Below are 16,418 nucleotides of genomic sequence, written 5' to 3' on the forward strand. Positions count from 1 at the left end.
CCTATGAAATAATTTAAGTATGATTATCTCTATTTTATAAATGAAGAAACTGAAAATTACAGGTATTAAGTGGATTGATCAAGGCTACACAGCAAATAAAGTCTAAGAGTTAGGGTTCAAGACCAGGTCTTTAGAGACCTTTTCCCACTACACTGTGAGGTCTCACCTCTGCCTTATGTAGTCTTATTTTTTCAATAGACTCAGTGACTCTTTTTAGACCAATAATGAAATGTAGGACAGTGATGTTTCAAATAGAAACAGGGCCACTAATCCATACATAAGGATATCTGTGGACTATGTACCGACTTAGCTTTGGCTGGGGGTTGGTGGGAGAGAAGCTGTTTCATAGCTCTGATGCAGAGCACTTAAAAGTGCTTAAAATTTCTGTATTGCCAGATTCACACACACACACACACACACACACACTGCAATAGTAATCAATTTAAAGAATTGCCAAAAGAGATGGTTGTTTCTTGTTATTTTTTTCCTTCATTATTCTTCTGCCAATAGTTAAGAAATTAATTTTCAAAATTTCCTAGTTAAAATTACTGAAATTATTTTAAAATTACTTTTAAAATTTCCTTATTTCTTAAAAAAAGTAGTTTGCCAGTTTTGTTTTCCATGATATATTTATACTGGTCAAAATAAAATAATGGCATTAGTACTGTCCTCAACTTTAAATTACAGTAATTAAAGTATTTTTTGTCAAAAGAAGCTCTCATTAAGTAACATTTTATCTGAAAGCTACTTTTAAATTCATTTCCATTTGAAGATGGCATAAATTAATTTTTTTTTTTTGCTCCAGGTTGCTTGTGGTGGATGCCACATGCTAGTTTTTGCTACTCCAAGGCTCAACAAATCTGAAGAAATTACAGAAGAAAAAGTAAACGATAGTGGCCTCACTGTAGTTTCTTGTCTTGGTGATGATCAGCCTTTAGGAAACACCTTGCAGAGATCATTATCTGCAAGGTCTCGGAGAAGAGAAAGGGTAGCTATTTCACAAATTCTGCTTCTAATGACTAATTAGCAGTGAAGAAAACTTATGAAAAAAATTTAAAAGATTATTAAAGTGTTATCAACTCTCAGTTTAAACTTGTTAAGCTTAGAATGTTGGTGATTTATGTTGTCAGAAGTGTTGAATTTACTTGTAAGATAAAAATCATGCAAAATGATCATTGGGGAAAAAACTTATTAATGATAAAACAATGATGTAAAAAGCATATATATATATGAAAGCCAGCCCTATTACTCTTAAGAGCAAAATATCACATTCATAATCCTACATTTTGCCATTTATCAGAGTCTTCCATTTTGAAAATTTAGATGTTTTAAGATGGAAAAGAATAGCTCAAGAATTTTTTTAAAAAATATTCTCAGGTATCATTCAAATGTTAACATGGAATAATGGCAGCTTTTTTCTTAATTTTTTTTTTTTTTTAGCAAATACAACAAATTAATATTGAAAGTGAAACTCAGTGCTTGATCATTCTCATTAATCATCTTGTTTTAATTCTTATTTCAAAGGAAAATTCACCAGAACAACACGGTCGAATGATAAGAACTTTACCCCCATTGGAAGTTCCTTTTAAACCGCCAGTACAAGCCTCCAACAATACAGTTCCTCTCAGGTTCCCTGTAAACAATCATTCTGATGGAAATATAAATAATGAAAATGAGAACCTACAAGTAGCTGAAGCAGGTGATATTTAGCATTATGTTTTCTTGTGAAAAAATTGTTATTGTTGTTTAATTTATTAAGTGATTGAATTACTTATTTTCTAATCCATCATAGACTCAATAACTAGAAAGAACCATTAAGAACAATAGTAGTAACAGTTGTCTTGGATGTATATTCTTCCCCTCTCCCTTTTTTATTGTTTTCTTTTTTTTTCTGGTTATACATTACATTAATTTTTAATACTCATTTCTTTATGAATTATATTGGGAGAAAAAAAATCAGAACATAAAGGAAAATTCATGAGAGAAAAAGAGAAAAAAGTAAACATAGAATGTATTGATTTACATTTACTCTCCTTAGTTTTCTGTCTGAGTACAGATGGTGTTTTCTTTTCAAAATTTATTGGGTCACTGAACTGCTAAGAAGAATCATGTCTTTTATAATTGATCAGACAGTCTTGCTGTTACTGATTCTACTTGTTTGACTCAGTAACAGTTTGTATATGCCGAGTTTCTGATATATATTTTCCAGTTTTCCCAGCAATTTTTGTGAAATAGTGCTGGAGTTGTGGGGTTCATCAAATACTTGATTACTAAAGTCACAAATTATTGTGTCAAGTGTATCTAACTTCCACTTATCCCCACTGCTCTATGTCTTTGCCAGTACCATATGATTTTGATGACTGCTGCTTTATAATAGTTTTTTGGTCTGGCTAGGCCACTATCCTTTGTATTTTTTTTTTCATTCATTCCTTTGATATTCTTGCCCTTTTGTTCTTCTGGATGAATTTTTTTTTTTCCTAGCTGTTATAAAATACATTTTTTTGGCAGTTTGATATGGCACTTGAACAAGTAGAATTGTCATTTTTATTACATCAGCTTGGTGTCCCATGAGCAATTTATGTTTTTTGGATATATATTCTTAAGATGTTATCCACTATTATTAACTACCACATACCTACTATAAATAATTTATAGATTTGTGAAAGTATATTCATATCTGACCTTGGTAAGGAACCATGAATAGAATCATTGAAAGGACACTTAATGGACCAGAAAGCTGTTGATGGTTAGGGCAGTCACCAAGTGTGATAAAGAAAGGAACAACTGGGAAAAGGTTTAGGAACCCAGCAAGGAAATGATGCAACAGATATAAGGTATTGGCTCTAAGATCTTATGACTTAGCCAGCTTGCCATATAGAGGTTAGAACTTTTAATGTAATCTCATTGAAGTATGATTCAATCCTCAAGTGGCATGTTCGTCAGTTGGAGAATAATAATAATGATGGTGATAATTAGCATTTATGTAGCACCTATATGTACCTCCTCCTCTTAGCTACCTAATAGCATTTAATTAGTAACAGCTGACTTAAATAAAAAAAATATAGTGGAAAGCAGCAGATTCTGGTAGGCAAACCCTGTAACTTTATGGTAGGGAATTCCCAATGTGCATCCATTGTTGCACATTGACAACTAATCTTAACTTTTTATCTTAGAGATTTGATTGGAGACCTAGAAATTCACCATGATCACATGCTTTTAAATATTAAAGATTGGACTTAACTAGGTCTTCCTGAGTTCATTCTAAAGCCATCCCTTAGTCTATCTCTTAATATTTATTTACAAATAATATAAATAAATGTAAAAGGAAAATTTTTTGACTTTTAAGGAAGTTGTTCTGTCTCTTCTATTCAGTAAAAATATTGGAACATGTGAGATTATATAAAATTTTGTTATTTTGATAATTCTGAAGCAAATAAGTCTGACCATATTACTCCTATGTTCCAGAAGCTCCGGTAATTCCCATTTGTTTCTGTGAAAAAATATAAATTCCTCTACAGACAGTTCTTGTTTTATGTAAGTGGACCATTTCTCAGACCTCTACATAAAGCAATTTTTACATGAGGTGAATTTGCCCCTACCCATTTACTTTACTTGGTCTATAAAACAAAGACATACATAAAATACCACCTTTCCATGTCATAGAATATACTTAAATACAGACACATGGTGTGTGGTATATGTTGCCCTTTTGCCACTCACTTCATATGGCCTTTTATCACTAGTCATTGTCTATGTAACTTTTTAATGAAGCTATCAAAAAATGTTTGGATAGTGGCTCTCTTTTATTCCTTGTATATCTCATGACAGAGCAAATAATATTATTCCCAACTAGTCTTTAAACTTTAAAAAGTCTTGAAGTATTTGGATCCATCTTTTCAATACAACAACAACAATAAAAATCACTCAAATGATGTAATACTTCTGCACACTGTTTTGTTGTGAAACTTTTTGGTTTGAGCTTCCCTTTTTCTGCAATTTTTGCAGCTAGCAGCTCAATCAGATCCTCTTCTCCATGATATTCAACTTCCTCCCTTAATTCTCATCCACTTTTAGCTCAAATTCTTGTGCTAATTTTACAATCTTGTTACTTCTTTAAATTTTTGTCTTCATCAAATCCACAAAAATTGGGGATGACCTTGGGTACACTTTTTCTCCACATTTTTTCGTATTATGTTTCTGTGCATTTTCCTGTGCCTTAGCAGTATCGAGATTGAATGGTAAATTATATAGGTCTTCCAAGAATTTCTCAGTGTCAAGTCCTTAAATGCATCCAAAGCTACACTAGCCTGGACAAATATATTGCGTAAATAATACACCTGGAAATTCACTCCCAGATCCATAGATTGTAATAATGTTGTTTGTTCTTCTTCTTGAAAAGGGGATCATGACATCAGGGAGATGATGCCATGACATGCAGGTGAATTAATTTTAAGTGAGGGAGGGCTGGGCAGGGTTACTCACCTCACTTTCCTCTCCAGAGACACCTGGATCCAATAACCAGATAGAGATCAGGGTGGCTGGAGGTGGCCCTGGATGTAGTGGGAAACCTTGGCCTTTTTAAGCTAAAGTCTTCAACAGATCTCAATTTGACAGTGCCCATTAATTTACAAAGGCAGTTAATTTGGAAGGATTGAGGCTAAGAATGACCTCTTTTACCTAGTCAAAAAAAATCTAGGATGGGGAAAGAAGTAGTACAGCATTTTTACATTTTCATTTAAAATGGAATGGGAAAGTATTATCCAAAATAAGTATAATCTTGTAAGGATTGCCATTATCATTACATAATGCAAAGGAAAGATTTTAATGTTTAAATCTCAGGATGCATTCCCTCCTTGCTAAAGAGTAATTCTGTTTTTCTAAGCTTTATGGCTTGTCATAGTTTTTCCTCCACCTAGATGTGGGTTCAAAAATAGTATTCTTTGATAATGTAACTGGTTTCATTTATATTAATGATTTGCTTTGGCAAGTAGAGATCTTCATCTTTTTTTTTTTTTTTTTTTTTTTTTTTTTTACATTTTTACAGAAACTCGGGGAACTTCTTTGCTACTTTAGTATCTATACTAGTAGCCTCTCCCAACTTTTGCATATTATGAAATCCTGCATGATTTTAAATCATCCAAACCAATCATTGCTTCTATAATTACCTTTGTTCCTTCAAGATACTTTACTTTTAAATCTTCAAAGAGTCTTCAAGCCTTGGCTTGAATTGTCATCAGACTTTAAGGAATATTACTGAGCTTGAGCTTTTGTCCATATAGTTAATGATTTCTTCACCTCTAGAAAAGTGCCTTCTCTTACCTCATAGCAGATTTTTAAAAAGTTCATCAAAATCAAACACCACCTTAGCCACAAATGAGAGTAGCATCAATCCACATCCACATTGCTGCACTTCTGAGAAAAGTAGATATTAAGTTTTCTCCCAGACTAAACTTGGTCATAGTAACAGGTAGCTAATTTTGTGATTTTGTTCTTTTTACTCATTGTCAATAGTCATATTATTTTCTACATTTGACTTACTTCATGTTTCATCAATTCATATAAGTCTTCCCACATTTCTCTGGATTGTCCATGTTAAATCTTTTTTATAGTGCAGTTGACAGAGAAAACCTAAAGTACTGATAAGTTTATAATTATTCCCTGAGACAAGCAGGGAATGGCACTGGTAGGGATCAGTTCAATATTACAGTCCCATTCCTGTGGTGGTCTTGGGAAACCCCACCTTACTGTATCCAGTCAGAAAGCCAAATTATGATGTCAGACCCCTGAGGTCAAATTTTCCCTATAAATCTCCCCATGTACTGTGCTATCTTTGCTGAATCCCTTTTGGGGTTAGCCCGCCACAGTGTTCTGCATCGTGGTGTCTTTCTCTTCACCTCCTCCCCATGCCTCATGGTATCTTTCTCCTTATTATACTGCCTCTTAGGTTTAGTTTGGTGTATTCCCCTTTTCTTGCATTAATCCCTTTTGAAGTTAGCCTGCTAAACTCCCCTATAGATTTAGCCTGCCATTCATAGCATATTCCCTTTTTCCTGGTTGTTAGTTCTACTAAGGAGAATGCCTTTTCCCTGGTTAATTGTAAAAACCCTCCTTGCTAACTATATGCTCTCCTGAACTTATTTCAAATTTACCCCGTCATTTTGTCTGTAATCTCTTCTTGTAAATAAAGGTATATGGTGTCAAAGAGAACACCACTATAAATTCTTCACATGTGCTTTGTATCTTGTGCCTTGTATTTTGAACTGGGAATTGCTAACTCATCACAGTAATATTCATTTCTTTTTTTTCCCTCACAATGTATTTAACAATTCCCTAATAGAGACTCTCTCCCCATCTCCAGTTCATTGTTGCAGAAAAGTGCTGCAAACTATCTATATATATTTTCAACTTAATGTTTTTCTCTCTGTGTCTTTGACTTCCTTGAGAAATATGTCCATAAATGGGGTTTCTGAAGTCAAAGGTTATACACATTTAAATCTCTTTTTTAAAACATAATTACAAATTATTTTCCAAAATGGTTGGATCAAATCACTGATCCACAAGTAGCATCTTAATGTACCTTCCTTATTGTAGCCCTTCTTGCTGTTTTCATTTTTTATTCTGTTTTGGCCAAAAATCCCATGGGTCTTCCCTTTCTAGACTTAATTTTTTTTTTTGCCACTAAGAGGCTGTTATCTGCCCCATTTTTTACCTATTATTAAACACTATATGGGCATTGCTTTAGTCAAATTTAGATCTGTTAAAAGACCTAACTTAAAAAGGCTGAAATCTACCACTGTATCTGGAGCCATTTCTAGTTAACTTGATCTATATCTGGTTACTGGACCCAGATGGCTGTGGAGGGGAAAGTGAGGCAGATGACCTTGCATAGCTCTCCCTAGGTTCAATTCAATTCATTTGCATGTCATGACATCATCTCCTTGATGTCATGGTCCTCTCCAAGACTGAAGGACAAACAATTTGTGTGAATTTCCCTGTATATATCTTATCTAATGCTTAATTAGAGATATTTGATACAAAGACATTTTTCTCCTAGTTGTTACTATTCTCTTCCTGAAAAAGTTTTTCACTTGAATGTAATTGAAAGTATCTATTGTGCCTTGTTTGATCTCTTATACTATTTGTTTGGTTAAAAAAAAATTCCCTTAGACAGTTGTGAGAAGGCACCTATTTATATTTGAAAAAAAATTTGAATTTAACAAATATCAGTTATAGTGACCATGTCTATATATGTTACAGAATAGGAGATTTCAAGTGAAATGGATTTTTCTGTTATGTACAGCCTGCTTTCCTCTTCCACTTTTCTCTATTTTTTTGCCTTTGAGTCTTATGGCTTCAGCTTTAGTTACTCCCTAGACCATCATTTATTTTTGAAGTTTTTGAGTGGGAGAGGTATGTTGAAGATAACTTGACTTCTTGGCAATTACATATAATCTTCCTCTTCTTTTGGTCTCTTCTGATTCTACGCCTTATTTTTAAAAACTTTACCTTGTTCTTCCCTAATTCCTCCTCTTTCGTTTGCCATGCGAATTTTCCCCTGAATTTAGATTCCCCCACAGCTCTTCTCTTGCCTATTAGATCTCTTTCTGCACAGACTTCTTTAGTATCTTAGTCACACAAGCCATTCACTGCTTCCTTGGTAATCTTTAAAAACTCTCTATATATGAACCCTCAATGTATTTCCCTATATCTGTCCTTTTTCCCATGACCCAGCCACATATTTTCAACTGCCTGCTGAACATCTTTGTTAGTGTCTTTCCAAAAAAACTAAAGATTTATTGTGTTAGAATATGTTGAGCTGTGACTAATAAGGTTTTTTTCATAGTATCTGATGATTACTGTAATCCTTCTTATGATGTATAAAACTGTATATTTTCTTATATTTTAACATTTTCTTTCAGAAATGTAAATTAATTTGTATTACTTGAATTACACAGATAAGTATATGTACATATATAAATAATTGAGGCCTTACGTTTATAAGAAGCTTTTTTCATCCTCCCCTAAAGAATGTTGTGTTACTATTTAAGTGTTAAATCCAAAGAAGAAATGTCAGAAGCACTTTCCTCCTAGGGTCTTTGAGCTTCACTTGAGAGAAGAACTGAAAATCTATCCTCTTGGCATTGGAAAATTAGAGACATCTTTCTCTAGGAAAACTCAGGTCCCTAGTAATAGTTTTCTATTCTGTATAAACTTAGAGTTTCAGTTCTTATTTCAGTTGTTTTCAACCCTAAGACTAAGGGAGCAAGTCTCTGTCTCCATAATTAAGATTTCATAAATAAAGCCCAAATAACCCAGTAGCTACTGGGATCATAGATAGGATGATCCTCTACAATCACTTTCTTTGTAGACTTCAAGTAAATCAGGGTGGTGGTAGTAGGTGGAGAAGAAGCATTCTAATCCTTTCCTTCTCATCTTCCTCACCAAATTAGAGCACTCCAAGATCCTGAAGTATAAATCTGGAAGGGGAGATAGCAGATATCAATTACTATTCTGGGAATCTCTCCCCTGCCACCTTTAATCCCTATTAAAAAAGGGTGGGGGTGGGGGTGGGGGAAGCATTCTTTAATATACATGAGAAATAGGCCCTTACCACTACAGAATAGAAAAGCTAAGAAGTCCCTTTTGGGATCACCATGCCACCATCCTGATTTTCATTCAGTTTCATTCAGTTTCATCCAGTTCATTCATTCAGTTTTTTTGAAGGATAGCAATACTCTTATTGATATTGGTTATCTATATAGGATATCCTTTAATAAATCTCATTTGGACCTTAAGTCTTCTAGCACTGATACTCGGTTAACAAATAATCATTCTTTTGGATAGGCTTTTGTCATCTCATGTAGGAATTGAAGTAGGTAGGAGAACCTAATCAAGTCTCTTCATTGTAAAACTGGAACTCACAAAGGAGTCAGATTGCTGAAGTGAGTGTATCATCTTTGTCATTGTTTTATCATCCCAAATCAGACTTATCTTTCCCTGCAAATTTTAAAAATAATTTCCCTGCAGATTTTTGCAAATACAAGCAAAGCTAGTTTTCGACATTCACCTCTGTAAAACCTTGTGTTCCAAATTTTTCTCCTCCTCTCTTCCCTACCCCCCCCCCCCACAGACAAGACAGCAAACCATCCAATATAGGTTAAACATGTGCAGTTCTTCTAAACATATTTCCATATTCATCATGCTGCACAAGAAAAATCAGAAGAAAAAAGAAAAAAGCAAACAAAGAACATCATAAAAGGAAAATATTGTGCTTTGAACTGTGCTCAGCCTCCATAATCTTTTTTCTGGATATGGATGACTCTTTCCCTCACAACTCTATTGGAATTGCTTTGTATCATCTTGTTTGAAAAGGACCAAGTCCATCACAGTTCATTATCACATAATGTTGTTGCTTTGTACAATGTTTTCTGAGTTCTATTTATTTCATTTAGCATCAGTTCATGCAAGTCTTTCCAAGCTTTTCTGAAATCAGCCTGCTCACCCATTTCTTAGAGAATAATGATATTCCATAACATTCATATACTATAACTTATTCAGCTATTCTCCAGCTATGGACATCCACTCAATTTCCAGCTCCTTGCCACTGCAAAAAGAGCAGCTACAAACATTTTTGCAAATGTGTTAATGTATAAATTTGCCCCTTGTATGTTCCTTTTGTTTGACAGTACTGCTACATTCCCATTTATAAAGGCTCAAACACTGAAATTTTTCCTTTCTGTCTGTCCTCCACTTTCAGGCAACTGCCAAGTCACATCCATTCTACCTCTGTAACAACTGGTCTTTCCTTTTTCTATTGCTACCACTTTACTTATTATCATAACCTCATAATTAGTTTCCCTACATACAGTCCTCATTCATCCTTCATGTCTCTGCCAAATATTCCTACTATATAAGAAATGTACATTTGTTCTAATGTGCATATCACTCTCCATTCAAAAACTTTTAAGTGACTTTGTCTACTAAATAAAATGTAACTTTATCATAAAATTTAAAGTACTTCACAATCTTATCTACATTCTTCCCTTCAACATTATATCATAATTCTCTCATTCACATATGCTTTAGTAAAACTGTAATCCTTGATATTTTGTAATCTTTCCCTCAGTGTTTTTATGAACAGTATCCAACTCTCGTTACATTTCTCTTTTGAATTTATTTTTTTTTCAAAGTCTATCTCAGATCCTGTGTCTTCCATGAAACCTCCCCTAACCTGCTAAATAAAAGTATACCCTTTATTCTCAGATTTCTTGCTTCTATGATTTCTCTCCTATAGTATTCGTGTATAATCTCATCCAGTCTATTATACTCATTCAGATTCTGATCTAATCAATTTGGATGATCCCCTCTAACAATATAAATTCACTTATGCCTCTCCATCCCATGTGACTCCTGTCCATATCTTCCCATAAATTCATTAAACTTGTTGAAAGCTTTCCTCATCCTACATTTCAAGGGTATCTTCCATCTGCTATCCCTACCCCATCTCATCTGTCATACATTTTTAATGACACTTTTTACTCCTATATTTCAGATTCCTTTGTTATATTTTGCAACCTGCTCACTCCCACAATGTGCCTCTCCATATCCTTTTATATGATTATCTTTCATTTATTCAAGACTAGTAGCATTCTATACTTTATTGTCAGTAGAATATTGGTGTGAAAAAAAATAAGACTTTTTTTTTCTGAGAGAAGTTTGTACAAAACTAATGCAGACAAGAAGGGAAGTAATAAACTAGGGAAATATTTTTATATTCAAAGGTTCTGATAAAAGCCTCATTTCTAAAATATATAGAGAATTAACTCAGATTTCAAGCCATTCTCCAATTGGTATATGGTCAAAGGATATAAGCAGACAATTTTTAGATGAAGAAATTGAAACTTTCTAGTCATATGAAAATGTGCTCCACATCACTATTGATCAAAGAAATGCAAATTAAGACAACTTTGAGATACCATTACACACCTCTCAGATTGGCTGAGATAATAGGAAAAGATAATGACAAATGTTGGAGGGGGTATGGGAAAACTGGGACACTGATACATTGTTGGTGAAATTGTGAACGGATCCAACCATTCTGGAGAGCAATTTGGAACTATGTCCAAAGAGTTATCAAACTGTGATCCAGCAGTGTTACTACTGGGCTTATATCCCAAAGAGATATTAAAGAAGGGAAAGGAACCTGTATGTGCCAAAATGTTTGTGGCAGCCCTTTTTGTAGTGGCTAAAAACTGGAAATTGAATGAATACCAATCAATTGGAGAATGGCTGAATAAATTATGGTATATGTTATGGAATATTATTATTGTTCTATAAGAAATGACCAACAGGATGATTTCAGAAAGGTCTGGAGAGACTTAGATGAACCGATGCTGAGTGAAATGAGCAGAACCAGGAGATTGTTATACACGGCAACAACAATTATATGTTATATTATTTATATCATGTCATATAAATAATTTTATGATTATCAATTCTGATGGACATAGCTCTATTCAACAATGAGATGATTCAAACCAGTTCCAATTGTTCAGTGATGAAGAGAGCCATATATACCTAGAGAGAGAACTGTGGAAACTGTGGACCACAACATGGCATTTTCACTCTTTTTGTTGATGTTTTCTTGCATTTTGTTTTCTTTCTCAGGTTTTTCCTTCTTGATCCTGTTTTTCTAGTACAGCAAGTTTACTACATAACTATGGATACATATATTGGAGTTAATATATATTTTAACATATTTAACATGTATTGGACTACCTGCCATCTAGGGGAGAGGGTGGGAAGAAGGAAGGGAAAATTTGAAGCAAAAAGTTTTGCAAGGGTCAATTACCCATGCATATGTTTTGTAAATAAATAGCTTTAATAAAACAAAATTTTAAAAAAAGTAGAGAAGTTTGGAGTGATAAAAATAGTTTTATAATTTCAAGTCAGTCCAGTGCATTCTTTCCTGATTTATTTTAGGTCTAACTCATTTTCTGTTTATATGCTCTGTGCCAGGTAATTCATTCATAATCTGAGCAATAGGCAATCATTTCTTCTTTCCTATGTGTATGGTCAAGTCAGAGAAACTTTGTTCAAAGAGAGGCCTTAAAATAGCATTGTGCTCTATTGAATCAAATGTTTTTCATAATCAACAATAAACTCAGTGGAATGTTCTTCCCTCTATATTTTCCCAGTTACTAAAATAGTAAAGATAAAGTCCATTTTAAAAATGCTTTTTCTAAAAAGCTGCATATTCCCTATTAATTCTCTCATTGAAGATGCCCTTGATTTGTGAATAAAATATTTTGTATAGGCAGTAAAGTAGGCATGCACGTAGATGTTTTCTTTTACTCTCTTTTGGTCTTAAAAAGGTTTGAGATTATTTTACTACAAATTTAATATATTCCCCTCCTTTTTTTCCTTTGTGAAATGATCCTTCAAAAATCTCATAGTTGTCATTTCTTGCACCAATCATATCTGTATATACTTGGTCTAATCTGGTTAGTTTCATGCCTCTATTACCTTTCATTCTATTTCAATTCTCTTCACAAGTGTATAAGGAAATGTGACTTTAGAGCCAGTATATAGTGTTAGATTTTTTTCAATTTTCATCTTTAATGTCCTTGGAATGACCTTTGACAATCTTAAAAAAAACTATATTGATGTATAGTTATTTAAATAGTTCTTCAAGGTTTGTCAAATATGCAATCCTCAGCAACCTTGTATAGTACAGACTGTAAATATTATCTTCAATTTATTCTAAAGGAACAGAAACTAAGAGAAGTGATTTGTCCAGCATCACCGAGTTATTAGTAAGAATTCAGGTAAAGATTCACACTCAGTTCTTCCTGATTCCAAATTTCCTGCTCTCTCCTGTTATATTCAAGAGTTCAGGAACTGCTTTATTTTTCATTTTTACATATAGAGCACCTATTCATAATAAATATTTGATAAATGTTTGTGCAGTTAAGTGGAAAATTGATTTGAAAAGCTTTATCTTTGAGTTGTGTTAGCATCTATAGTAAATTGTTAAAAAAAGATCTAGCTCACATTCTGAAAAAGAAATCTAATTGTTTCATGTTTTCTTATATAAAGTATCCACAATTTTCATTTTCTATCATTTTATTTTCAAGATGAGCCAATTCAAGAGAAAGAAAAAAGTAGTTCTTCAGCAGAAGAGTCAGAACCTGAAAACGATCAGAGAAGTCTTGGAGACACTACTGATGTTCTAAATATGGTAATATTTAATTCTTTTTAGGCATAATATTTCAACGAGTATTCTTAGAACTTGACTAGAAATTTTTTGTGCTGTCTGATTAGAGATTATTGATGAGCAGAGGTGGTGGAGCAGATGGGAGTGCAGGATTTGAATTCAGGAAAATTTAAGTTGAATCCTGCCTCAGTCATTAATATGTGAACATGGGCAAGACATTTAATACCTCTGACTCAGAGTACCTATCTGTAAAATTGGGCTAATAATAGCATAATCCACAGAATTGTTGTAAACTCACATGAGATATGTAAAATGCTTTTTTGCAAACCTTAAAGTTATATATAAATACTAGCCATTAAGAATATCAGCATACAATTGTTGATTATTCTCTTGAATCCAGAATTGGGTTCAGAGGCGCACAATTGTTTGGTAATAGTAAATTCTTCTTTAGGCTTGTTCTTCAACAAAATTAAAATAATGTCAACAATTTCTGCGACTCAGCTTCACCTACCTGTAAGATGAGAACATGGATCTTATGACCTTTTCATATTGGTCTGTTATCCTGAGGATTTTTTGGAATGAATCTGTGACTTAATTGGTATGAGAAAGAAAATCCTTCTACCAAGTTGATTAGCAACTATTCTGAAATTTGTTTGATGAGAGAATTATCTGAATCACTGAGGGCGCAAATGCCTTGCCCAGACAGAGTATGTGTTAGAGGCAGAATTTGATGTCTAGATTTCCTGACTCCAGAACTGGTTTTTGAGCTCTCCTATGAATAGTATTATTAAATTGTAAATTTTATGACAAAAGTAGTATAATCTCCTGGACTGAGAAATGAGGAATCATTTTTTTAAAGATAGCTTTTTTATTTTTCAAAATACATACAGAGTTTTCAACATTTGCCCTTGCAAAGCCTTGTGTTCCAAATTTTTCTCCTTCCCTTCCCCCTTCTTGTTCTTCCCCTAGACAGCAAGTAATCCAATATAGGTTAAACATGAACAATTATTGTAAATGTATTTCCATGTTTATCGTGCTGCACAAGAAAAATCAGATCAAAAAGAAAAAAAAATGAGAAAGAAAAAACAAGCAAGCAAACAACAACAAAAAGAGATAAAATACTATGTTGTGATCCACATTCAGTCCCTATAGTCCTCTCCCTTGGTTCAGATTGGTCTCTTCATCACAAGATTTTTAGAATTGGCCTGAATCATCTCATTGTTGAAAGAGCCAAGTCCATCACAGCTTATCATCACACAGTCTTGTTGCAGTGTATAATGTTCTCTTGGTTCTAATGAGGAATTGTTTTTATGGTCCTTGATTTGCTATCAGCCCTCAAAAGTATCTTAAAAGTTAAAAATATATATATATCATTAACAAAGATAGTCTCTCAAAGATGAAAATAAGTATAAATAATTAGAGTTCCTGGCCTTGTTTATAAGATAGATATTAAAACTGCCATTTTTTGATCAGCTTAATTAGGAAATTATATAATTGTGAGAACTGAATTATATTCATTAAATATTATCTTTACTATAGACAACATAAAATATAATGGCATTTCCACCACTGAGACCACTTTACCAACTTGCACTTACATTCAGAGGCTGGGAGTAAGTACTACTCTCAGCATTTTGAGGAGCCAAGTTTCCAATACTTAACACTTGTTTGATTGCAGTGATGTGCTTCCAATTAATAATAGGCAATTAGGTTCTCTCACATATATATATATAGAGAGAGAGGGAGATCCACAGAAGAAACTTTAGTGTAGAATGGTCATTAGGCCGATACCCAGATGACAGAACTTGATAGTTGGCATTCTTTAGTGTGGTGGGGAAACTTTTTTCTGGCAGGAAGCTATGTAAATATTTATATTTGCACGCCATACAAAATTATCAATTTAAAAACTCACACAGTGGGAGATTGTTATACTTAGGTTTCTACTCATCATCGTCTTCAGTTGTCTTGGTAGGGCCAGAGAAATGATTTAAGAGAGAAAGAAAGAGAGAGAGGACAGACAGATCTGACAGGGTTGTGTTTTTATAGAGAGAATATATCTGATATTTTATCAAATCACAGGATTTTCAAGATTTAGATCATCTGATTTAATCCAGCATCAAAAATCCTATAATCCTTTCAAATGCTTATTCATACATTGTAAAGAGATTGTAGGAAAATAATTTATTGTTTAGTTTGCTTTATTGATTGATTGATTCAATTGAGTTTCATGGAGCTTTCTTTTTTTATATTAGTAAAGATAGTGGTGGAATTTCCATCCTTAAAATAGGATAAACATTATAATAGGGGATACATAAAAATATTGTTCAAGGAATAATTTAAAAGCCATATTAAAAACTTATGCTTCAGGGTCTAAATGTGGAGATCTCTTAAGGCAGGGGACCTCAAACTTTTTAAATAGGGGACCAGTTCACTGTCCCTTAGACTGTTGGAGGGCTGGACTATAGTAAAAACAAAAACTTTTGTTTTGTGGGCCTTTAAATAAAGAAACTTCATAGCCCTGGGTGAGGGGGATAATTGTCTTCAGTTGTCGTACCTGGCCCGCAGGCTGTAGTTTGAAGACCCCTGTCTTAAGGTCTCTCCAGATCATTAATTCAGTTTGAAAGATTCTTAGTACACAAGCTGTGCAAAATACTGATTCTGCTCAACTGTCTTAACAGAAAAAGAGAGTGACTAGAACATCTTTCCTGAAGAAGATCAGGGCAAATGCAAAGTGAGGCACAGAGGGCAGGACAGAGCTGGCCAGAAGAGAAAGAATTTCCCTATTTGAGGAAAAAAGGAATAGGAAACCTGGCTGGATTCTTACCCTCTGATTTTGTTTTGGAAAGAGGATTGTAGCTAGGGCCTTTGCACTTTGCAAAGTTTGAGAAGACAAAAACCTGTGTGAGGGAAAAGTCAGAGTAAAGAAGAAAACAAGAGATAAGTGGAAGCAAAAGAGAAAAGGCTAAAAAACAAATTTCAAGGAAGAAAACTAAAGTAAATCAATTTCCATTCAATAAACAGAGAGGTTAGTAAAGATAGTTTTTTTTGGTGTTCTTTTGTTTCAGTCATTTATGGCTCTCCATGATACCATTTATGGTTTTCTTATCAAAGATAGTAGAGTGGTTTGCCTTTTCATCTTGCCATCTTTCATCATCCTAATGTTCAATTCAGGTCATTTTACACTTGAGTAACTGAGGCAGAC

At 33.6% G+C, this 16,418-nt stretch overlaps 1 protein-coding gene across 2 annotated transcripts in view; it reads left to right on the forward strand.

The window, feature by feature from the left end:
• The window catches only part of RPGR (retinitis pigmentosa GTPase regulator), an 86,076-nt gene that overhangs the window by 40,024 nt on the left and 29,634 nt on the right, over nucleotides 1-16,418 (forward strand). For both annotated transcript variants that reach the window (XM_031959432.1, XM_031959431.1), the window contains exons 10-12: nucleotides 806-988; nucleotides 1,525-1,699; nucleotides 13,137-13,240. In XM_031959432.1, the coding sequence (XP_031815292.1) occupies nucleotides 806-988; nucleotides 1,525-1,699; nucleotides 13,137-13,240 (462 nt within the window). The remainder of the gene's footprint in view (nucleotides 1-805; nucleotides 989-1,524; nucleotides 1,700-13,136; nucleotides 13,241-16,418) is intronic.

Source organism: Sarcophilus harrisii, chromosome 3 (assembly GCF_902635505.1).
Source record: "Sarcophilus harrisii chromosome 3, mSarHar1.11, whole genome shotgun sequence".
In the NCBI taxonomy this organism is placed as follows: domain Eukaryota; kingdom Metazoa; phylum Chordata; class Mammalia; order Dasyuromorphia; family Dasyuridae; genus Sarcophilus; species Sarcophilus harrisii.